This window comes from Pungitius pungitius, chromosome 13, assembly GCF_949316345.1.
Source record: "Pungitius pungitius chromosome 13, fPunPun2.1, whole genome shotgun sequence".
Taxonomy (NCBI): Eukaryota; Metazoa; Chordata; class Actinopteri; order Perciformes; family Gasterosteidae; genus Pungitius; species Pungitius pungitius.
This window is the reverse complement of record NC_084912.1, coordinates 13,232,556-13,258,002: the sequence shown is the minus strand read 5'-3', so window position 1 is coordinate 13,258,002 and position 25,447 is coordinate 13,232,556. Positions and strand designations below refer to the sequence as shown.

Sequence of the window (25,447 nt, the reverse complement as noted above, 5' to 3'; positions counted from 1 at the left end):
GATTTAACGCTCTGGAGACCATATGCCATCGTGGCTGAAGTGACAATTGGTAACTTTCTCCTTCAGGATGACAGTCGACGGGGGGATGAGTTGTTAAAGAGCGCTGATAAGCATTGTCGCTGAAGTGCAGCCCCCCCCCCCCCCCCCCCCAAAGTAAACCCTCCATCAGCACGGTTGTCGTTGTTTGCACTGTTAGCTGCGGGCCACCGGCCCAGCCGCTGCCATGTTAAAAGGGTAGACAAAAAACATTAAATTCTACTAGCCTTAGTTAAAGTATCTGCAAAACACACCCACTGGTCATTTAGTGCTACATAATTACAGTCTTTCGGGTGCAAGTTAGAGAGAAATCTGGCTCCCTCCTCCCGTTTCGCTTCCAGCTGAGTCAAATTCGGAAATTCTCTTCTCAGAGTGTTTTCCGGTCAACTACAGTAAAGAAAGTTTGAATGACGTATTCCTTTGAGAATTATTTCCACAGGACTACCTCAGGGCGGTGTTGGTTTGTGTGTCTCTGGTGTGGTGCACTCAGTGGCCTCGGTTCTCTCTGAGAATCAACGCTTCCAGAAGCAGTGGACCATCATCTTCACCGCCGCTCTCACTGCGGAGTACGCGTTGTCAGACTGTGAGGCGAACGCAGCCTTCCAACACCAAGTCCACAATCCTGACAGCTGCAGGGCGGTTTGCGCCGTGTTGACTTAGATCAAACACCAAGCCGCCCAGTTCCATGATTACGATGTAACGTAATCTGGTATAATGTCATTAATAAAATATTTAAACATAACTGAGTAAATTGGTGAACGGCGGTAGAAAAATACCAATCCTTATCTATGCTTCACTGTATCCACTGTGTTTTTGCTCCACTGACTTTAAAAGAGGGGTTCAGCTAACCTCAAGCCATCTCCACGTTGTTGTGCACCTACTCTGCAGCTCAGAGGGTGTGCGCTGCAGTGGAGCTGCAGCGATCAAACAAAATGTGGTTTGTAAAATGTATAACTGGATTGTTCATCTGCGCCACACCAGATGTTCACACATCAGCAAACTCCCTCCTTCTGAGCCATCTGTCGGCTTTTGCTATCAATTACATAGATTTTTGTCTACTCGCTCTGGTCTCCAGGATAGATGGGAATTTGCGTCAAGGAGGACGGCGAGGTACTTTTGAACCTGTACACCCATAGTCACAAAAAAATGCCATAGCAATCCGTGTAGAATGCACGATCCGCCTGAAGGCGCTAATGCTGCGCCTGCTGACATTTAAAGCACCCGGGTGGACATGACTTCACCGGCGCTAAGGAGGTTTTCATCTATCGTCTCGTCGTCGCCTAGGCCCTGTGATAGCAGCGCACAGCCCCGACAGAGACCTGTGTGGCAGTGACCCGCGGGGCTATGGGGCGCGACACACTGCCCTCAAATGTTTGTTTTTTTGCTTTTGGGCCTGCTGCCCACATTGCACACGGGAGACGAACCCACCTACCTGGATTTTGACAGCTATAGACAGGGAGTTCAGCTCTTTATCCAGTTCCTTGAGTACGACCAGCTTTTTCAGCGTGAGGCTGCAGAGCCTGTGGGAAAGGGGAGAGAACAAGAGGGGGAGAAACAAATTAGTGGCACGGCTGACGCAGCACACTCCATGACCCGCACCTGGAGACAAAAAGCATGGCCGTACTGGGGTCTTTATTCCTCTTTAGGTCAGCGGCTGTGATAATAACATAAAAAAACTAAACCGCAAAGAAAGTAAGTGCACAACCGAGCGCAACTTGTTAATCTTTTTTTCTTTGTGTCCATCGTCATTGAGGAAAAATCTCAGCTTGTTGCTACTAAATCAGGATTGACGTTGTCAGCTTTATGGGCGAATTCTTCATGAAAGTTGACACGGCACAGATGCTCTGACAAGCCGCGGCGCAGTGAAATGTCTTGTTGAACACAGAGAGACGCTTATGCGACTCACTGCCATCTGTTCATTATTGACCAAGTAAGCAACGTACACAGATGCCTCTAAAGAAGTGAAACCCGTCTGGGAATGGCACACTGGGATCCAGACTGGGTAGGAGGATGTGAAAAAGGGAAATGGTATTATATAATTAGGAAATGACATCTACTTGAACAACAAGCAAATGAGACACAAGCTCAATAACACACCTCTCGCATGGCTCCACAGCAATATGTGACCTTCAAAAGCCCCCTTTATGTTCGCCACCCCCTCACAGAAAGCCCTCTGGGCTCTGCACAGACACCACAGAGAGTCAACAACACACAAGCCAAGTTAGCAAAGCTTCCTCTTGACCCACAAGTGCAGCTGCAAAACCAAAGTGAAGCCAACAAACAGGGATCCAGTCCCTCACTTTCCCTCAGAGCCACGGGCCCTCCACTGCCAGGCAGGTACGAGTCAAAAAGGATCAGCACGGAGTTACACACGACAACTATTGGGTGGTTTGTTTACAAGTGAATATTGTTAGGAATTAATAGATGCATTTTCTTGCAGGCCTTCACATTACAACAACATGAATTAAAAAAGGTCTGTTATCAAGGGTAATTGATTTAACTTGGACATTTCAGTGCATTTTCATGTCCTGGTTTTTTCTCATTTTAGATTGGGATGCCATCAGTATTTGTAAGATAACATTAATAATCGGTTTCTTTCCTTCTTTCTTAGAGGGCGAAAAGGAGGGGAGCCACCAGCGATCGGCACAAAGAGATCCGAGCAGCCGACATCTAATGATGTCACGTGTCACATTTCCAATGACCAGAAGCTGCTTTTCCAGTTCAAATGATTAGTTATTTGTTTGAAGAACAAAATCCAATCTATTTGAGGCTGGCGTAATTAAATGTTCCACCTGGTGGGTAGCGCAGGGACCCGGATGGCCTCGTGTTTTGGTGAGGGTGAGTCACCACCAGGCAGCGCCCCCCCCTCCCTCCTGACAGAAAGCTGTGGCTGATGGTTTAACAACCTCTCCATCTAGTCACAACTCTCATGGATGCACAATTAAAAAGGCTGCAGGCGCTGAAAGAGTCACCTAGGGACTTCTGACTATACAATATTAGACGCAGGTGTTCGCTCCACTGCTGGCTGCCACAGAGTTCTTTTTCGAGTGAAACGCCGTGGCCATCTGTTGTGGCCTGGTGGCCTTGTGCTCCTGTCCGATGTCGGTTCACTTAGCCAACCAATCAGTGACTGCGGAGGCACACCAGGTGTCCCACATAAGTGACTCGCTCATCGTCAGGTTGGAATAGCATGCGCTGGGTCAAGTAGTGCATTTCAGATTTAGAAAGCGAGGAAGCCCTCTCCACGTGGATGTGTGTTTGGTATCGTCTCCTCTCCAGTGAGCAGACATTGGCCCGGACTCAAGATCAAAATAAGGGCTTGCAGAGGCAGCTCAAAAGATGCATTCATTCTCTATTTTGGCACATCGTTCCCACGTTCTCAGAGAGAGCCCGGGGCGGGTTCACAGCAGGACCAAAACACAACTTGTTATCAATCCAGAGAGAAGAGCCAGGTGGGTGGAGAATCCATCCAGCAGTCTCTGGGTCAGTATTTCCTTTAACAGGCGGTGGAAAGCAAAGATAAGTGAAGCATTTTGTGTCTGTTTCCCAGTTGAAAAGAGCCCACGGGGGAAACCCCTTTTTCTAGTTTCGCTGCTAGGACAGGTTAAGCCGACGCATGGCGAACCTCTGCTCATTGGCCCATCATTGTCATGGTGCGATGTGTCATTGATCGTCACACAGATGCTGGTACCCTAGTTATTATGGACTCCTTTGCGGCTTTTGATACTCCGCCTTTAAGTGCATTTAAGTTTTTAGTCATTTGACCTTAATTGAGGTAATTTGAATTTGACTACTACTTTTTACTTTGAGTCAGGGAACTAAATTAAACCAGTGTTCCTTGTCACACTGTGGAAAGTTAATCAATTGTATCTTTCCTATTGATCAACTCATCACTCTCAGAAAACGATTTAACTGCAAGCGTTTTAAAGTTGCTAAAAACGATCTCTCCGTGGGTCAGTTACTGGAGAACCACTAACTTTAAATTTACCATTTTGATGATAACACTCAAATTAAAAAGACTCAGCTCACTTAAACCTTCAGAACCCACATGGGGAGAATAACTTTAGGTCAATTTGTTCCAATTTGTCAAACCAGCTCTAAAGCGATGCAGGAATCAGAACCAATGTCCTCCCACAGGCCAATTACCGTAAAACGTGCAAATCCTTTTCTACATGATATCTTTGATTGCCGACACAGCCAAATCAAACAACGTGTCGCCTCATGTCAAAGCAAACATTACTATTATTATTATTATTGAGTGCTCTGATGGAGAGGCGCCCTACAGCTAATAGGTTTAGCCAATATGGCATCACTCACAGCAAGTAGTGCGGCTGCATCTAAACCCATTAGTGTGTCCGAGACGCGCGCTGTACCCTTCATTAACCGTTGACCCCGTCGGCATCTGAAGGCAAGTTGCAGAGTTCACAAATACGGCGCATGACTGTGAGCCACGCTGAAATCCTTTCACTTCTCCCTGTCCTGGGCAAACAAAACGACTTATCAGGCAGGACACTCAACGGCCGTGGTCAAATATTTGGCTTTAGATAAGAGGCCGGTGATTTGTGGGCTATATGGCATGGTGGCGCATTATCTTATCTCGGCTTCAGCCATTCTCTTTCAACCACTGACACAGATGCTGAAATGAAATGTACTACACTAAGGTGCAACAATACCTACACGCCGACGTAAAGGCAAACTTTTAAGTGTAAATCCCAAATTTGAAATCAAGTCCCATGGCCAGGCGTTGCTGGAAGCATCTTAGGGAATAATCATTCTCCATGAAGGCGATCACAAAGATATCCCTCTCTTGATTACAATTCACACACAGATTATTTTAGATCATTAAAAGGCATTCTTTAACAGCTACAACTATTCCAAGTTGACAGCGATTATTTAAAAGAAAAGTCTAGCTTACTGCGTCTTAGAAATAGCATCACAACTTGTCAGCACTTTCATTAACAAGCAACACACATTGCGTCTAAATCAACATCCTTCAAAGCCATTAGTCGGAGATATGCTGGCACTTAAGAGTGCATGGGGCTGCAATCTCTACGCTATTTATGGGCCACTTCAGTGAAAGTAGCATCTCAAATTACATGTGATTGCAACACCCTCAAAAGAGCTTACAAAGAGACAACAGCTACAGCGGACAAATCTATATGTTGAGAGTGACTGCTTGCACAACCTGTCGATTAATAGGTTCTCATTTGCCTCAGCTGGAAAGATTGAAGGATTAGTAGCAGGGATTTTTCTTTCTTTTTTGCTTAAATGCTAAAAAAAATGTGTCTCAGAGAGGCCCCCCATGGAACCCTCTGAAATGAGCGATACGCTGCCTAGACTAAAACACACCTTTGTAATACTTTTCCCCCTGGTCAGCATTTACAGTTGAGGTTGTGCCAGTTCCATACCTTCGCCTCACTGCACAGCAATTGTCAGCGGCACAAAGCAGTGGGGGAAGTGGAGGATGTGTGATGTAACGAGAGGGCTGAATGAGAAAGACACTGTCTATGCTTGGTATGTGCTGCCGGGGCTTCCAAGCTGGAAGAAAAAAAGAAATAAAACAGTCTTTGTCAAGCTTTCAGTGCATTCAATGTGCACAGATTTTCTGTTTGAGATGTGAAGGCGGTTTAATTCTTTTAATAAAGCATGCTTTCACATAATGCTCCGCAGGATATATTTATGGACGCTGTGTATGGTATTGGCTTGTGTATGTATGAGGGGGACCGACAAAAAAACCTCTCTCTCAATTCACGGCATTGCTGAGGAAAGTCGTAGCACTTTGTTCTTTCATAACGCCCTTTATTCGTTCATGTCTAGTTGCATAATTTATTCCAAATAAAGGGTACGCTGGTTTAAAAGCTATCTCTGATGAATATTTTATTCTCCTTCATGATAAACGTGTCCTTAGCCAGGGAAATTTGTGAAATCTCCAGTGAAAGTTTCCTTTCCCTAAATGCTGTTTCAGATCATATACTAAACAAACACAAAAAGCACAAAACAAAGCCCTTTATTCTCCAATGTTTAGCCACAGCAACCACGTAAAAAAAAGTCCATGTATTTTTACATTTAGATGAAGGCTAGAAAGGGAACACTGATGATAGGCAAATAATGGTAGCGAATGATGGTAGGTAATACTGGAGCGCTAAATTGACAATTTAGTGCAATATACGCGAGAGCCGTGAAGACAAATCCAAAAGACTGAGCTGGTTCGTTTAAAACTATCTATTCAGTCCAGACAGTATGCTGTGCTATCAGAGCTTAGCTCAGGCTTGCATGCAAAGTAATTTTAGCTTGCAAATATCTGGTTGTGTTTGCCAGATGGCCACATGCTGGCTGGGCTTTAAATCCCTGAATGAAATCTTCTCCAGCTCACAGTCAAGGAGAAGGAGGAGGCCGTGACACAAAGAACAAGAGGAAACAAATCCTTTGGCCATGCTTGAATGTTTTACCTAACTTTACGTAGTTCCCTGTTTAAGTCACCATAAGAGCAGAAGTCGGTGGTGAAAAGCAGCCGACTGACCTTTGTGTCCCATCAGGCATTAATTGTTATAATGCAGCACAGCAGATGGTGTGCACTCATTAACCACATCACAATACAACATATTGTAGAATGAGATAAAAGCCTATGGCCTGTCCAGAAGTTGAGTGATTAAGCTAAACAGAGCGCTTACGATGTTATGTAGACACAGGCTTAAACGTTGTGAGCATCAAACACTAATCCTGTGTAGGCCCCAAAGGTAGCCGAAGGAAGCGTCTGGCTGCCTGCCCATCTCATCCAAATGTCATCAACTAGGGAATCTGATATCCAATATGTGGCATTTAATAGAACATTTCAAACTCGTCCTGTAGCATAATCAACCGGCCTAAAAAAGCCTCCACTCCTTCCCCGGCCGCTAAATGCTGCTTATGCGTGGATCGTGTGAGGAAACATGACACAGGAACCACACACGCAGATCGAAATCCGTGACGAGGTGCTCTTTGCCTTCTTCCAGTGTAAACATCACGTGTGCAGTGCGCGTCGAAAACACGCGGCACGCCGTGCTGCTGCTCGTACAAGCAATTTCACACCAGACACTGAGCTTCCTCGGGACCGGGGCAACACACCTGCTCCGGCACACGCCCAAGTCACGGCGCATCATGGTCAGACACCCAACTGGCTTCACAGGATACCAGACCCAACCAGATCAGAGGATCGCTTCTGGATACATACCATGAGCACTCAAAGATTCCCTGGTTGACATGAAGAAACCATAAAAAAAACCTGATTATATTGGGTCATCATAAAACTGCACTAAACTGAACAGAGAGCCTTTCATCCGGCTCTGGTAATTGCTATGTAACCACAAACATCCGTTCAGTCTGGTCATATCTGTCATTCACCATTTCTGTCAAATCATTGCCAGGAGGGATGACATCTTTGTTATTCCAGCCGGTACAGACACATGAGCTGCAACGGGAAGGCAGCACAGGTGTCATCAGTCAGGTACGAAAGCAGCCAGAGGGACATGTTACGAAAGGAAAAATCAGATCGCGGAGCCGACAAACCGGTTGTTTCAGAGATTGCGAGCAAACAGGTCGTAATAGCTGCCCTCCTCGCTGTCATAATACTCTGTAACATGGGCTTTGTAAACTCTGTGGTCGTGAGGCTCCCCAGAGCTGTGCTAGAATCGACTGTTGAAGAGATTACCAGCACATTTTTATGTAATACTACACAGGGATGGTGCATTAGAGCTCAGTGCCAGATTTCACTTCTGTTTAGTGATTTAAGCTTGTGCTTTCCCTCACACGCCCATATGAAAGGGAAAAAAAAAAAAGAAAAAAAGTTGTGTCTGTGAGGTGTGATTCAGAGGTTTGACTAGTATGCTCTTGTTTTACGTGGGAGGTAGAGAGAGACTTCTCTTCGACAAGGAAGGGTGTGCTAGCCCGTTGTGTGCGTTTCCTATTGAGAAATATAGGGCAGAAGAAAAAAACGTGAGGAAAGGCACCCTACCGTACCCTACACGTTTCAACATTAAATGAACAGACAGAACTACCTGATTAGCAGAATACTTCTTGCACAACATTTCAGTCTCTAATTGCGAACACAACCACGTGCCACATGTATTACCTCAGTCAGTGATCTCACCATCTCATTGTCAGGAACTCTGTACGTGGCTGTCATCCTTTGTTGCGTTTATTCCCCCCCCCCCGCAGAGCTCGACAGCTCTTTTGTTCGGCGCCAACTGCAAACTGATGAGGTCGGCGGGACCGTGTTTGCGGTGGCCAGGCGAGACAAGATCAAGCCAGAGGCGGCGTGTTTACAGGGAAAACGCCGAAGCAAGACACCTCGACAAGATCAGCGACGTGTCCCATTACCAAGGGCTGGTCTTCAAGTCCATACCTGTTGCTGCCAACGACTTTGTAACAGGTCTGCACTAAACAGGTGACACCAGCGAGGGACAAGGTTATGGCTGAGCTTCCTGATCATATGGTGGACTGTGGGACTGGTTGCCATGCTCCTTTGCCCGAGTCTACTGGTAGGATGAGAAGCTCAAGCGCAAAGGCTCGATTAAAACTCTCCCCGTCTAGACGGCTGAAAAACAAAAATAAGTTGATTGGACAAAAATAAATATAATGACAAAACAGTGTTGGGCAATGACATGTAAATATGTATTTGTACGGTTGTAAAGGACTAGACACACTGCTAATGTGCGGGATGTCAAATATTAAATGACAGAACAGTTCCGTAGCGACAGCTTTGAACACTGAGCAGAATAAGTGTTGTTATCATCTGGGTCATTACTCTGCAGCCCTACTTGGAAACTAGGAAACACTTCCACGACAAGTGTGTCAGGGTAAAGTTGCAGCTAGCTTATGTAAGCTTTTTCTAAAATTCCTCAAGATGAGTCATCTTTAAAGAATTCCCAGATGAATAGGGTGGATTGGGTGAAAATGCAATGAAAAGGTGAAGGAAAAGCCCGTCAGCTGCATTGACCGCCGCGGAGGGTTTTACACGTCAAAAATCGCATTTGGTTCAAAGTTGATTAGATCAAAACATTACTCATTGTTCGAAATCTTAGAGCCGGCAAAGACTAGAGCTAATCCCTTTGACTTTGTTAGAGGCTGTGAAACGGAGCAAAACAAGGTGCTGCCTTCCAGTTAAACCGCTGACATTTTATCCAACGGATCAATCCAGTTTCACTATACATATTTAATGCTGCCATATGGCGCCTCTGATTAACATCAAAGAGGATTAGGCCTGCCCTTTAACTTGTGCAGCCACCACAATCATATCCATCTCTCGGCTCATATAACCGGTCGGAAATTTTGCACAAAGTAGAGCCGACACCCTCAGCCTAATTTGCATGTAAGCAAAGAAAAAGAGCTGTCATGCATCTGTATTTATTTCTATGGTAATGAGGTTACTGCCCAATGCTACAGAAGCATGAGTAATCTATGTTACAAAATATATCTAGAGGAATAAAGCATGCCGTGTATCACCTGATCAATGTGCTGAATTTATTTGAGCCCCAGTTCTCTTCAGATTTTCTGTATTTTCATATTTTAGACTGGGATGCTAATTAGGCCAGAGAAATGACCAAAGGTAACAGTATGTCATCACATCACCAAACGCCCTGCAATTTAAAAAAAGTAGGAAAGCTTTTATGTCAAAAGAGCCCCCGACGCTGAAATCAACAGAGGTAGAGGACCTTAAATCAGGACCGACAGAGGAGGCTTGCTTCTACGGTCCGTAAGCTCCAAATAAAACCAAAACACAACAGTAAGCCAGCTCTAATGTTGTTTACTTTTACAGACAGGTCCCACTCCAATTTGGTTTTATCCTCTAACATTCAGCGCAAACTGAAACACATCTATGGGGGGTTCAACCCCCAATTTCTCAGCACGACACCATCATAAACACTAATGGAGCTTTTCCCCCAGAAAACGAGTAGTGTCACAATTTTAACCTGGGCCAATCGGACAAAGGCAACACGCCCAGAAAAGAGGACTGCGTACAGATTGGACGCCTTAATCTTTGATCAGACGAGTGGGCACGGCATCCAGCATGATGCTATTTGAGAGTTCATGTCCAGGGACTGTTATGTCCTCGACTACACAGCAGAGTGTTGATTAGTTTCTCTTTGCAGCTGAGACAGGGGCAACATTTCCTCTTTGGGTTTATGAGTACATAAACTATAAATGCTCGCAAAATAGGGCTGGCAATACTTTCTAGTTACCAAATGAACCGAATTTGACTCAGCGGGGGTAAAGACAAGCCCACAAAGCTTCATCTAAAATCATTTGGTGACCTACCACTACCGGCCTTTGTTTACAAGAGTAGAATCTACCAGCACATGAGCTCTGACTGCTGTGAGGAAAAATGCTTCATGTTTCAAATGATCGGGTCATGCGCTCTCACTCATTCGCGCCACAGTGCTTTTGTATCTGAAATGATGGTCTCTGCGTAGCTGTTGGCCCATGCAGCTCAGGAAATGCCTGAATGGGAGAGGTGGGAAATAAGTAGAGCAAGAACAAGTGAGAAATGAGCTGAGAGACATTGTCCCCCGAAGTGATTACTTTGGCAGGATCCTCCCCGTGTCGGAGGACAGCTTCCCTCGCCTCACTTGTTTGGATCAGGAAGTTGGATGTCTTCCCTCGCTGAAACCCTGGAATCCACCCACAAACCAATCTGGCTGTTGTTCCATTCTGAGGTGTAGAACAAAACTTTGAGAGGAACTCGCGTGAGCATTCGGCACATTCGCCGCTCGCCGGGAAGCTCAGAGCCAGTTCAGCAAAACTTTTCAACCGAGTGGGCGACCCGTGGCCCCAACCCGCCCGGGGAGCAGGAAGGTGGTCAACAACAGCAAACAAAAGCGGGGGCCGGGGGCAGAGCGCGGCAAGCTTGCTTTGGCTGCTATTGGAAAAGGGAGATACGGGGGGAGAATTTGCCTAGCAGAGTATAGTGGAGCATGTGGGCCAGTTGTGGTTTATTCAAGGATAGGGCAACACAAAGCCATGACTGCAACAGTTATCAGGTCATACTTTCAAAACCTACAAACGCATCTTAAGAAGGAACTACAAAGCCTTAGCAGCCCAAAAATGGAGAATTCCTGACATCAGATGATGATGTACAATGACGAGCAATTTAATTACAGCTTTAAATTCATTATCTTCATTTAGAAACGTCTAGCTACTCTAAGTGAAACAATCTAGAGTGCAGTATTTTATGCTTAGTATGGGTATTTTGCAAACTGGCTGAAGTTAAATGCTATTATTATAATGTGGCTCCTGGGCATTAATATAGTGCCAATTATCTCTTCAAGCGGAGGAGGAGTTTAGTTCATCAGCAACCGTGGATCATTTTTCAATCAGCACGTTCATACAATGTAAAATTAAATCAATTCCGGTACGGCCCTGAAACCAATCAGCAGGAAAAGCCACACGACCCCGAAGACGCCTCTGACTTTGATGTCCCAGTGTGTCTACACGTCCTGCTGGGGACTCAGTTACTGGCGGCGAGGCCAAACATTGGTTGTAAAACAAGACGCGGACGGACACGGAGCGCCGTGTCACAGTGCTGGAGGCCACCGGATAAGACTGGTGGGCCTTGTTTATGATTGCAAAAGGAAGCAGGAGATTAAGCGGACAGTTTCTGTGTTTCGCATCGGATTACTGGCCCTTCTTTTCGTGTTATGAAATCAGATTACTGTAGCTCCCCTGCTAGGAGAAAACAATACCCAAGCCTTGAGATGGAGGGGTTAGTGAGGGGCTAAAAGGGGGCAGTAAGCCCATTCATTTTTGTCTTTATTTGTACTCCGGTTTAATGGTTTTGTCTTTGGTTTAAAAATGAACATACAGACAATAAGACATGAAATCGATGGATTAAGGCCAGGGATGATACAGGAGCATACAGCATGCTTACAATTCAACCTTCTAGTTATTATAAATAGCTGTGTGCAGCATATGGTACATGCAAAAATTTGGGCTGATGGCTTCATATCTACTGACCTAGAATAAATAGGACACAATGTCGCTCGGTTCCAAGCATGACTGTTTTTGTTTTCCCTGTATTTATTTGCAGACATGCACAGACAGCACGCATCAATGTGATCCAATACACAGGATCGGGGGAGCAGAAAATATACATCAGAACAGAGCCTGCGGTGTAACTCAATTACCGTCCAGATAAAGCTGTGCCACTCACAGGAGAAGTTCAATTTGGGACTCGCACGGATCAAACAGACGCAGAGAAGAACGCTCTGCTCACTTTAGATAAAAAGGGATCCGTTGCCATTTCTTTAGCCCTCTGAATCCTGACGGTCAAGCTTCAGAGACAAGACACACATATTTGTAGTACAAGGTGCCACGGAGGGAAAATGTTACACAAAAACCACGCCGAAGGTTTTTTTGTTCAGTTTGTTCAGCCGGGTTAACTGGTCAGCAAATCAACTTCCCCATCATGTTGTAGACAGTCGAGCCCGGTGATGTTGAACAGCAACAACACATTTGCTAAGTTTCTCCCGGTCAAAGGTCACGACTTTTGACACCGAGTTGTAAAAGATCTTTTGACTTCATAAGAAGACAACCCCTCACATGCTGCTGCTGTTGCACATTTTCGAATCATTAGTCGGTAAACATGTGACCGTTTTGACCTCTCCATTAGTGCCCAAATGTTCCCTCAACAAATTTAGGTAAACATAAATGCAGGCCGGATTGTAGAGCAGGCCTCTACATCCCCGGTATATACAGCATCCTTCGAAATATTGGGAGTTTAGCAAACTAGCAGGCATGTTAGTGCTCAGACTAACACAATCCATCTGCTTCAACCGCGTTGTTGATGAAGCACAAAATCCAGATGGCCGAATGCTGTATCAAACTTGGCACTAAAATTGTATCTGCCATGTTGTGGTAGCATTTAGATATTACAAGCATTCAATGACAACTTGTACAAGACTAAAATACAGATATTTGATCTTGCTCTTATCAAGCTTTATGCTGTTTGACAGTCAAAACAACAATGGTAGTTTGGGGACCCTCATTTCTTGCTGCAGCAAAACTGTAAGGAACCACAACCTCATGCTGAGGCCCCACCAGAGCTGACAACATATTTTACATTTTGGATGCAATATTTACCCCCTTCACCGCTCTTTGTAATAGGATGCTCTGTTTGTGTAATGGGATGTCGATTGCGGCAATGAAAATCCGTCAATATTTAAAAGCCCTATGGCCTCGACTAAAACTTTCCCACTCAGCGGGACACCCACATTTGCCCACGGCTAGCAGAGGAGCAAACAGCTGCACGCAAAAGGGGCCCGGCCCCTGACAGCATGCCAGGGCCGACTCCCCGAAACAGGCCTCTGGTTGGGCTCAGTGCCGGACCTTTCGCACCAGTTCAGCATAAGTGGCTTTAAAGCACAAATAGACTAAGCAGACCAGGTCAAAACTCAGTTACGACTGTTTAGACAAAATGAACAAATGCACTGCGTTACGTTTCAGATCTAACAAATGACTCCGATCGTCAACAATGACTTGTGTCGGCAGCTGCTGCAGTCTTGTGCTGAACAATGACCGTTGACCTTGTCTCATTAAAAAAAGATTGTCATGTCCGTCCTTATTCACCTGTAAAACCTTGGTATGTCATCCGCTGTAGAGAGAAAGCAAACAGCGTCGAAGCAGAAATGTTGGGGAAAATCAATGTGTTGCATACGGCACAGTCCACAAATGTACCAACATGTGCCCCTGGCTTCTCTCTCAACATTGTATGGACAGCCATCAGTGGCATGCTCCCTTGGAAGTGACTTGTGCGTCCGCTTTGTCCATTTGTGTGGACGAAAAGAGCTCTGCAACGCTCTGTCAAGGACAAACAGCACGGGTCTTCGTGCGAGGTTGAGGCCACAATAAATAAAAAAAGGGCGGTGAGCTGTTGAATTGGAGTGCAACACAATCACAGCACAAACTCACCACCCCACCAAACCGAGCAGTGTGTTTGAAAGGCCATTCGGAATGATTTACCATGTTTTTACCGGCCTGCTATGCTCCTGCACATCGACAGTGAAGCAAAACCCTCCCCTCTGCGAGCCCTCTGCTCTCCCGATGAGTGGAACGGATCTAGGTCAAAGCTGATTAATGTGCCCTCATCTCCAGAGGGGCTTCTGGTCAGGTGGCATCGGTGGCCCGCGCGCTGACAATGAATACCTGATGCAGAGTTTTGGTGGATTAGATTCGCATGGAACAGACCGGTTCCCCTGTTGCTGTGTCCGCTCATGGGACGCAGTGCCGCGGGAGGATGAGGAGGCTGGCTGCCGGTTATTAGGAGCGAGCCGAGCGGCATCCGAGGCACCGCGTTTATAGTTAACGTTTTTTTGGTGCTTTTTAAGTGGCAGGCACTGCCGTCCAAATACGACCAAGCACGAGTCTACGTGGACGAGAGGGAAACGTGTCGTTTTATCCAAAAGTTTAACCAAATGCAGGTCACAAAGCAGAAGATAATCTGCCCGATTAAACTGACGTCGTTTAGCGGAACTTTTGCTAGCGTTAGCTCGCTATCGTAACGGTCGGGACCCAGTTACACAAACTGTCCAACAAAACAATCAAAGCACACACTTGAGAGAACACGTCAAAAATGCTGAAGCACATCGGGCAGCTGCACGTTATCGCCGCGACCATTTCAGTCGGTCGCTTCGTTATTGCAGAAATTCAAAACGAGGATTCTGGCAAGCGACATGAGAGAAACGGGAATAGTGCGACTTGCTAGGTAGCTTTAGCATTAGCCACCATGCTAGGTAGCCCAACACTGTTTTTGGGGAAATGTGTGGCAGCTCATTTCTCTCGCCTCACGTTGCAGTAAACGAGGGCGTTGTTGGTCCAACGTTAGCCTGATGTTGACGAAAAAAAACACGACGTGGTGGTTTTCAAAACACTGTGGTACGCGGTCCTGTACGCGAACGCAACGCCGTTAACGTTACCTCGGTACGCAGCTCGGGGATGATCGGTCTATCTCCCAGGTCGCGAAGAGGTTCATGGGCACGGGCGTGCTGCCGGAGCCCGAGCCCGAGCCCGAGCCCAGGACCACAGACCCGGCTAACGCTCCGGCCGGCAGGGTCGTCGGTGCGGGTCCGCCGCCGCCGCTTCCCGGGTTCAGGAAAGCGGCCCGGACGCCTCCTCGCTCTACAGCCGCCGCCATCATCACCTCCTCTCGCCGGGGAGCCGCTCTCGAGTGTCGGACGAACGCGGGAGCCGTTGAAGTCTCTGCTGCGTGCTCCTTCTCCTCCGGACTCGCCGCTCCTCTACACCGCCTGGAGATGCTGATAGGCGGGGCGGAGCACGTCGCTGCTGGTCTGATAGGGGGCAGCACGTCCCTGCTTCTGGGGTGGGACATCGACGCAAGGAACCGAGCCCCCAAGCGTATCGCTACACTCTCATTACATGCGAACACTATGGATGAACACAGGCAAACAGTAGTCGGTGTGAATTGTTAATAAAGAATAGGCATGAATCATACAGCGATTCAGACATTTTATAGTGCCTAAGCAGATACATACCAGACAACAACATTATAAAAGTGGCGATCACGTTGTATACAGCATATCGGCACATCAACTGAAGACATGCATGCGAGATTTACACGATTTCACACTAATGAAGGGGCGCAGGTCTATTCAAATGAAGAGATTTAAAAGACCTGCTATTGTTGATTCGATTGTTCGTGCTCGCGAACGCAGCATTTAGTTTTAAATCCACTCACTGCTCCGAGCTTTTCTTTAGCAGTAACCTTTACAACTACTACTTTGACAAACTGGTTATTCGGGGCGTAGCGGTGACACAGATTAAAACAAAAACATATTGTCCTGCTCCTTTTTTTGCAATGAAAATCAAAAGGCTGTCCAATGTGTGGGCTTCACAACCCTTGGATAACTTTCCCAACCGGGGTGGGCAGTACCTGCTTTCCTGGAATGATCCATTCTGCGATGACACATTGATCCAGTCATTGTTCTCAGCAGACCCGGGTTGTGAAAGCTATTGAATGTAACTGTGACCAAGGAGTCAAATAAAGCTGACTTGACTCGTCATGCCCAGGAGGGTTGGGAAACGTGTGTGACAGCATGGTTTTAACTGACATTTTGTTGGATATGTTTCTGTGTTTTTCACAGCCAGTGGTTTAATGTAGTAGTAACACATATTTCTGTCAAATTGTTACTGTTGTCAGGTTGACCGTGGCTTCATTTGTCTTTATAACGACATAACTTTCAATAAAGCAGTAAAGCATTTGGTCAGATGGAGGCACCCCGAGGTGAAATGTGCTTCTAAACTCAGCACTTCTTTTCAATCTCATGTTAACGTATTGCTGCCGCAAAACATGTTGTTAGTGTAAGCAATGGAATATTTTGCTGGGCCACTCTGTGCACCTGACAGCATTTAGTCTTCCAGACTGGAGCAGTGGTAACATGTGTTGCTATAATAATGATACTAATAATAATAATTGTGAAATTTCTAATGTGCCATTTCTCAGCTCAATATCTTTCATACCAAAAATACATTTAAGCAAGATTAAGCACACATATGATTCATCAACATATTTGAGGTAAGGCAATTAGATAAGAAAAATGAAATGCTACAAATCATAATACATTCTGTACCAATGCAAGTACTAAAGGGAAATAAATGTTATACCGATGGGCCTAGAGATGAAGAATTTTTAAAACAGATCTGCAATGCGGGATGACTTTCCCCTGGAATTTGTTATTTCAGCAACATTTTTTTCCTTCAAAGAAATGCCTTTTCTTTAAAATGACCACAGTGGTCGTAATGGTTAATAAATGAATTCATGGTGTACATTGCCTCCTAGTGCTGCAACACAGCACTACAACAACAACACGTAGGACATTAAATACTAACTTGCACTTTGAGATTCCTCCGCTAGATGGCAGACTGTCCGCACCCTCTCTCTCTCTCTAGATGTGAGTGGGTGGGTGCGTGTATTGTGACGCTGTGTAACCGTCGATGTTTGCACAATCAAACTCACGTATTATAAGCCCGCCCTTTCATCTTTCTTAAACCCTACAAGAGAGAATAAAACGAGGAGGAATCCGTTTGTCAGGTATCTACTGTACCAACATCTGCAACATGCCACACGATCCAAGAAATAATGATTGCATCCTCAAGTTATGTTTTGGAAAGGTTGCAGGGTATTTCCTGTTATTAAAGCCAACGGAAAGTCACAGGAGAGCCAACACATCAATGCGTCTCTCAGATGGAGGCACCCACCAAGCAGTCTATATTTTTTGGCGTATACTTTTGTTTTAGCCTTGTGCCACCTCCACGCCATCAAAGACACCATCAGACATTTTCCAATAAGCCTTGGATTAGAAGCTATAAACAACCCTATCTGAGTCTTTGTGACGTATCATAAGTGTTATAAGCAGTAGAGAAAAAGTTCTGCTTTGTAATTCCCTGTAAGGATTGCAATCCCCAGCGGATACAATGGGGGGATAATAGGAAATATGCTACGGTCCGCTGGCATTTTGTACTGCAATTTGACAGTACAGCTCAAACCCATCATATCTGATAATGTGATCATTCTTCAAGCAGAAATCATATTAGTGATGTCAATCACAGTTCTAATGCAGCTGAAGGTGGACCATATGCGTTGACGAGAAGCGTTTAGGGCCACTGCAGTGGCCCAGAGGAAATTAGGGCAGCCGGATGCTGACCCCTGAGGAGTTGTGTGGCGGCGTGCTGAGGATGAGTTTGCGTAGGAGTCGTAAACTCATAAATGCAGGCATTGTTTTTTCAAGTTGGTGCCTTCCCTGGTTCGTTCTTTGCAACGATAAAGACGTTAACTGGACAAGATTAAATGAGACAGGCGAAGACGTTACTCATTTATTGCCCCGATCTGCCTCCATGCATATCGCAGCATTAATTTGCTCGGTTTTAAAAGCAACACAAATCAGTTCACACATTCACTCCAGTTGGGTTTTTGTTCAGACGGCTGACAGCTTTCTCTGGAGGGGTTGGTGTTCCAGAGGAGACTGATGGAGTGATCTCCTAAACTGCGATGAAAGAAAAGGGTTAAATGTCTGGTCTGTCAAAGCCAAAGCATTTCACGTCATCAGAGGAACTGTGGACAGTTTTACTGTATTGCTCCCATTCCACAGACATATCACAGCCGGCTTCAGCTTCAGAGGGATTGCTTTCTGTTGAGCAGACACATTGGTCAGACACAATTTGAAGGTCCTGTCTAGTTGTAATCTGCTCGGAAGATTGCCACATGCTCCATATACAGCACGGCAGATCAATCAAAGACAATATCTTTCTCATGCATAAGATCTCTGCACACCCCTCGCTACTAATAACGCTTCAAAACACTAAGGGCTGCAGATAAGCTGCTGATCTAATTACGTTTTTGCAACCCTGGTAAATTAAGGATATTATATCTCGTGGATGATATCCTTGGTAACGGAACAATCGATGTACAATTTCCTGCATTTTGATTCATCTCAGGTATTATCATTAGTTGTGTGGTTTTGGTTGCGACACCGATTAAATACTGATAACATAGATGAGAGCAACATAATGTGGGAGTGAAATGAAAACTCACGGAGATTGTGACAGGAGAGGACTGCAAAAACTAACGCTACCCAAGCTACATTCCTTTAAACTCAACAATATTGTAAAATCCTGTTTGAATAGATGTTAATTCCTGCAAAGAAGACGGGCATCATTTTAGGAGGAATCATTTAATATCTTAATTCCCAATCTTAAACAGTCAATGTAGAGTCAAGTTCAAGTTTAATCAGTCAAATATATGCTCTTTGCTTATCACACTTAAGATGTTCTACACTGAAAATCACCCCTCTGACTTAATGTGGTTCACCAATTCACATGGCACGTTTCCATGTCGTTCATTTGAACTTCCCTTTCTTGGATGATATGATTGACAGAATACAACACGATAAGACATCTGATTAATTTATTATACTTTATGGCCTGAATTCTTACGTTTCTAAATTCTCAGTATCATGTCCAGTTGTTCTTTTTTTTCTTACGTAGTTGCTACTTTTTACAACAAAAATTTAAATTGAGTTGTGGAGGGTGTGGGTGTTTTCATGAGACACATATATGAAATGTAAGATCCTTTGTTTTGGGCATACAGAATTCTTCTCCTCAAAACAGGACAAACATCGTCCTTCCAATATCACAAATAACAAATACTCATTCATTTCAGAAAAGCGAGGCATCCAAAGTCACTTCATTTTAAACACCTATCACTGAAATGATGTGTAAATCCCATTTAGTGGTTGAGAATGAGATGGATTTTTCAACACACTGTTTCATCATGCTACTACAAAAGCATGGCAAGGATGCATCTGCGAAAAGAGGTTTCTAGAACTTAGTAAATAGAATGTTTATTTGCACATGAAAGACAGAGACATTGAACCCAACCAACACGCCGCTTGTTTGTGGAAACTCTCTCTGCGCAGATCACATTTACATAAACTCACCCTCAGACTTCAACTGTTTTGTGCTAATAGCGCTACACTGAGGAAACGCAGATAGTGGAGAGGGTTGGGAGAGGATATAAGAAGGGTAGCAAGCAGCCAAGAGGGATGAAAAGGGGGATGGCGTGAGTCAATGAAATCCTATTAGAACAGACAGTATGTAAATCAGTTCAGACAACTCGGGCCAACCTCTAATCTCGCCCTGATCTCAACGCATACAAACTCTGCATAAAGGGCGTTCATAATTCCCCTCCATTCAGGGGCTCCACCGCAGCTCCAAGGATCTCAGAAGAAACGTACGGGCGGATTCCCCCCTGACAGTCTTTGTGTGTGTCCACTCTGGACAATGCAGCCTGGAAAGATAAGATAGACTGGAGAGCTATGACTTCCATTTGCATGAAAGTCAGCCGCAGAGAACAGAGAGAAGCCGGCGAGATAAAAGCGGTGCAGGGGTCCCAGAGACCTGCAGCCTCTCCTGCGACCAGGTCTGCACAGGCCGCCTTACAAAAGGCCCGTCTGGACAAGCGCCAACATTAGGGGAAATGTCCTGCTGCCATTTCAATTCTCATTTAAGTAGGTGCCGGAAAAGCACCTGCCAGCTTGCTGCCTTTACTCGCCTCTCCTAAATGCGTTCAGAGGGGAGCCTTTGTTAAAAGGAATCATTTTACATTTAGATTTCCCACAGTTCGGAAAAAGGCACAGGGAGGTGGGGGGGGGGGGGTTACTCCATGCTTTGCGACATGTTTTTCACATCGAAAGCTTCTCCTAATGAGCCCTTTTAAGCTCAGCTGATTATTTTCAGCTTTGGAGTTGTAGCTGGATCGCGAGAGCATGTTTTCTCTGCCATTAACCCAGATATCCAAAATGGCAGCCTCGGGGCGTGTTTGATTGCTCCTCCCGAATCCTTTGAACTTCCCTGCAATCAGACAGCACAAACTTCGGCTACTTTTTGCCAAAGAACGGGAAAAGGTATCTGTCTGTCACAGCATTCCCAGAAGTCACGATAAAAAACGAGTCTTTGTCTTGAAATGCCATTTATGAACTTGGATTGACACCCGGTCTTCGACATCTTCGGGGAGCTCTGTCCGTCAGCCATGCAAATGATTCAGCCGCGCTGGTGCATAGAAGCAGTCAAACATGAGCTGTCAAAGCTAATCCCAAATCTTGTTTTAGTCTTCGGGGCCAGTGGAAACCCTTTTAGTGATGACAGAGAGATTTTCATCTCTTTACCGGGACAACCAGAAGGACAGAATGTTTTGCCAAATAGTTCCGTCTGAAAAAAAAGCCATCGCTGGTAATGCATGTGAGCTTTTTACAAAAACAAACCAAGGAGAGAGAGGAAAAATACTGCGATGGCAGGCAACACCTTTTTATAGGCACGGCCACAACTTGACGATTCCATCTGGCCTGAACATTTTACTTTGGAGAAACTTTACAGTTGAATGCTAAATAGTTTACTTACCTTTCAGTTTTTCCCGCGTGGAAGACACCAGGGGGAGGGAGACATAAATCTCAACAAACACAGAGTTTGTTTTGATGCCAGGTAGTGATACCTCCGCCTTGGTCGCGTTTCAAAGAGTTTGTAGGTAAGAAGCCGATGAGGGATCACATCCTTGTCCCCTCCGAGATTGATGCTGTTTGAAGTACTAACACGCCGTACTGTAATGAAAAACAGACTGGGCCGTGAAACTCTAAACAACGCGGTGAACTTGCCCTCCCGGATGGACGGGCCCTTCATGGAAACAGCCTCGCCGTGATGAAGTCTGACAGGATGTCGCTGTTTTTTTTCTAAAGCCGCCCACACTGTACTGCAGCCATGATGCATTTATTCAAGCTGAGAGTTATGAAGCGAACGCGCCACTCTTTCCTGATAGCAAACAGAAGAGGCCGTAACCTGTCGCCAGATGAAGTGCTCGTTACACGTGTATTGCTCATCCTTGATTCAGGTTGCCCTTCAGCAGGCACTGAGCTGTGACCGGCTGCTCGCGGCGCACCGTGAATGTAAACAAGCCACGCTCCGAACTTACCTTTGTCCCGGGCGTCCCTGGCCGCTGGGCTCGTGGACGCTTCGGGGCAGGGCGGGAGACTGACGTGTCTGAATGTAAGCGACAGAGCAGAACAGGAACAGGGGGGAGGATCACTTTGCGAACCCGGCCCTTTGGGCCAAAACAGAAAGACAGCACTGGCTTTATCTAGTGGGTGGGAATTAAATGTCAGAAGGCTTTTTGTTTTTCCTCAGCCCTTGTCACAACTAAACGCTGTCAAAGTAAGGCTGTGCTTTGGTGTGTGAACACCTAGACACCTTCAACATTAGATTCAGAGAAAATAAAAGCGGGACGTGTTTAACCGAGACATTATGTTTGGGGGCTTGTTCAATATAAAACTCGACATAAGCCGCAAATTCAATTGTAAATGTCAACAGTAAAACTACCTATAAAACTGGGTGAATTGCTTTCACTTTGCCAAGCACAATCTGCCCCCTTACAATGGGTCCAACATGTTGCGGTTTACAAAACAAACTTTGTCATTTCTTTCAGCTGGTGGAATCTCCGTATCTATTGGCCCATTAGAACCAGCACATGCTTTGAATCCACAGGACAATTTATTTACCAAGTAGGTTCCTTTGTATGACATTAGGTCAGGTGGGTGTTTGGCTATCCTGTTGCTGAGTGGACAAAGCATTTAGCGCAAGCCGATATCTGGTTACCTTAGATTACCATACAGAAGAGAAACAGTGGGAAACAACTTATACAACTAAGCTGCAATATTAATAATGTTTATTAAGGAAACCCATTATTTCATGAATGCGCATGCCTCAAATCTAGATGTAATATCTACGTTATTTTCAGGAACCAGGATCAGGAATCAGGAAATAGCCATAATATGTCAGACATACATGGAATTTGACTTGGTGGTTGGTGCATGACGGCAGAGAGTAGGACAATGACGACAGACAACGTAGTGCAGGAATAAGATAAAAATATAATGAAATATGTGCTACAGGTTAGTAATCTAAAGCTGTGAGTTAGTTAAGTTAAAAATATATATTTTTAAATAAAGATAAAGTGCACCAGCTAACAGAAAGTGACTGTACATGTAGAGAGTAAAGAGTCAGTCAGGGGACCCGGGCTCTGTTGATGAGTCTGACTGCCGAACAGAAGAAACCGTTAGTGTGGCGGGAGGTCTTAGTCCTGATGGACCTCAACCTCCTTCTGTCCGGGGTGAGAGGGGTCGGCTACAATCTTTCTAGCTCGCTTTAAGGTTCTGGAAGCGAACAAGTCCTGGAAAGACGGCAGATTGCAGCCGATCACCCTCTCTGCAGAGCGGATGACACGCTGCAGCCTGCCCTTGTCCTTGGTCGTGGCTGCAGAGTACCAGACAGTGATGGAGGAGCAACGGATGGACTCCATGATGGCCGTCTTTGGCAGGTTGAATTTCTTCAGCTGCCTCAGGAAGAACAACCTCTGCTGGGCATTGTTGGAGAGATGTTCAGCTCCCACGAGGTCCTGAGCGATGATGGAGCCCAGTAAACAAAGGAATCCACAGAGGTGACTGGGGAGTCAACCGGGGAGAGGGGGGAAGGTGGGGTTGTGTACTTCCTAAAGTCCACAACCATCTCGACTGTCTTCAGGGCGTTGAGCTCCAGGTTGTTGTGGCTGCACCACGTCACCAGATGGTCAGACTCCCACCTGTAGGCGGACTCATCTCCACGTCAATTCACATCAAATTCAAATAATATAAAGTAACTAACAACAAAAACCACAGGCAAGTATTCCAACATCTTGCGAGGGGGTCAAGTGATGAATCTGTCCATCCAAACACACCATGCATCCCCATTTACTTTTATATGTGGCGAATGTATATAATGATGACAATAAAGTCCCGATCAGATACAGTAGCATTGTGTGTGTACAGCTTAGGTTTTCAGTGTGTTTCGTGTGACCCAGATGTAAACTGGCCCACAAAGTCAGATAAACTGGCACAAAGTCATACATGCCAGAATAAATATACTCATCAGATATATGACACATAAGTTGACTATCTTCGAAATCTCAAAAGCAAGGAACAAAGACAGACAAATCAAAGCCCACACCGTAAGAAAACAGAACTTAGGTAGCTTCTCAGTGGGGCATTTGACCCAGATATGTGGAACAGAATACCTGAAGCTGCAGTACGGATCTGAAGCACATACTCATCACATCGTATTCTGGTAATTCTGCCTATCGGAGTTGAAGTAACTCCTCCGCAGTGCGACGTTGTAGCGTTGTGCACTTATACGTCAAGACACCCACACAATCCACCACATGGTTCAGTGAAGCTGGTGGTTGCCTCTCCAGATGGATTATTTTCCCATCAAGCCCAGGGTCAATGTCTTGATTCATTTTGTGCAGACTTGTTTGATTCTGACGATGTAAAAGAAAACTTATTTGTTGTTCAAATTCAAGATATCTTCTTCATTTTTGGTTTGTACTTTGCCAGTTTTGTGCTGTGTTTACTGAGTATGCTGCATTATTTGCTTGAGGCAATATAATAAAAAAGCAGGGAGGCACTGAAGAGTTTTAATCTGTGAAAGAGAAAACAATATTGCTGCGTGTTGTAGTGTCTGACAATATACTGAATACGAATGATTTGCTCTTTTCTTTGAGAAATGGCACTGTTTAATTTTGAAACAAGAGCAAAATGACCATGAATAGAGTTTTTTCAAAACACCTGATTTAATAGTTTCTGTCACCCCGTCGAACATCTAGACGAGAAGAGCCAAAATGCTGTGGTGGATTATCAATTCCAACATCACTTGTGAGATGGTTGCAGTAATCGCGTATGACGTGAGGTCATTACATCTAATGGGTTTGCATTATGTGGCAAAATACAGAGGTGAATGCTGAAAGCCTATTTGGAATAGAGTCTTGGCTCGCCGCTATATTCATTTCATTTCACCCCTGTATGGGAAACAGCTGTGCAGCCTTACACAAAATGAGGCTTGTTAATTTCCTGAAGTTTCGAGGAGATTAAGATTGTTTATGTATGGCTGTCCAAATGATTACAAGAACGGCTCTCACGGCCTGAGCCCAGGGATTAGAAAGGCATAAGAAACCGAAATGTAAAATGGTCTGTTATTTCCTACCAAGGAGGAGTGTGGGGACCAGATGTTATCTTTTTATGTGGGTAATGGGTTATTGCATCTTCAGGCCCAGATTACAGATTTATTGTCTCTCACTCCCTCTCTTAGATATCATTGATGTTTTTATTATCTTGTCCACACACTGTCACCACAATGACTCAGCTCCTTTTTCAGCATCTTACTCCTCGTCACCTCGTTTACCCGCTCACACCATCTTAATAGCTCCGTATCACCATAAACATATCACTGAAGTCCAGCAATGACTTTCCGGTGATTAACTTTCATACTGCAGTGCTAAAGCTGATGGGAAGATGGGGAATTTATTTGGTCACAGTTTGAGGATTAGGACTGGCAATGAATTGTTCGGCTTTTTTCTGAATAGATTGAGATATCTACTTATCAAAAAATGTAATGGCTTGGAAGTCAGATGTCAAAATATAACAAATAATCTGCCAGGACAATTAACCGAGAGGCAAGATTTGGTCTGGTTTAGCCAGACCAAAAGGAGGTTGAGAACTGAATCAACAAATGTGTGAATTTCCATAGTTGTTCACAACAATCAAACCTAAAATGATTCATTATCTCCTAAATCCTGACCATATGGTTGTTGGTTTGTAGTTCACCAATATGTCGTTCTCTTGTTGTTATGTATCGTCTATTAAAATAAAAAATAAATAAAAAAGGCCTTATTTATTCAAAACAGCTGTTCCATTATCACACACAAATATAAGTGGGATCATGTCACAGGATCACACAGCCTGATAGTGATGGTTATATAACCCTCCCACAGCTGAGTCCAGAAGTTTGCAGC

General features: G+C 45.0%; 1 protein-coding gene across 4 annotated transcripts in view; it reads right to left on the bottom strand.

Moving 5' to 3' along the window:
• zmp:0000000755 (phosphofurin acidic cluster sorting protein 2) overlaps positions 1-15,992 on the bottom strand; it is a 34,842-nt gene extending 18,850 nt beyond the window's left edge. For all 4 annotated transcript variants that reach the window (XM_037465246.2, XM_037465247.2, XM_037465248.2 and 1 more), the window contains exons 1-3: positions 15,956-15,992; positions 14,982-15,450; positions 1,469-1,556 (exon numbers count right to left, since the gene is read on the bottom strand). In XM_037465246.2, coding sequence (XP_037321143.2) covers positions 1,469-1,556; positions 14,982-15,450; positions 15,956-15,992 — 594 coding nt within the window. The remainder of the gene's footprint in view (positions 1-1,468; positions 1,557-14,981; positions 15,451-15,955) is intronic.
• Positions 15,993-25,447: the final 9,455 nt, after the last annotated feature.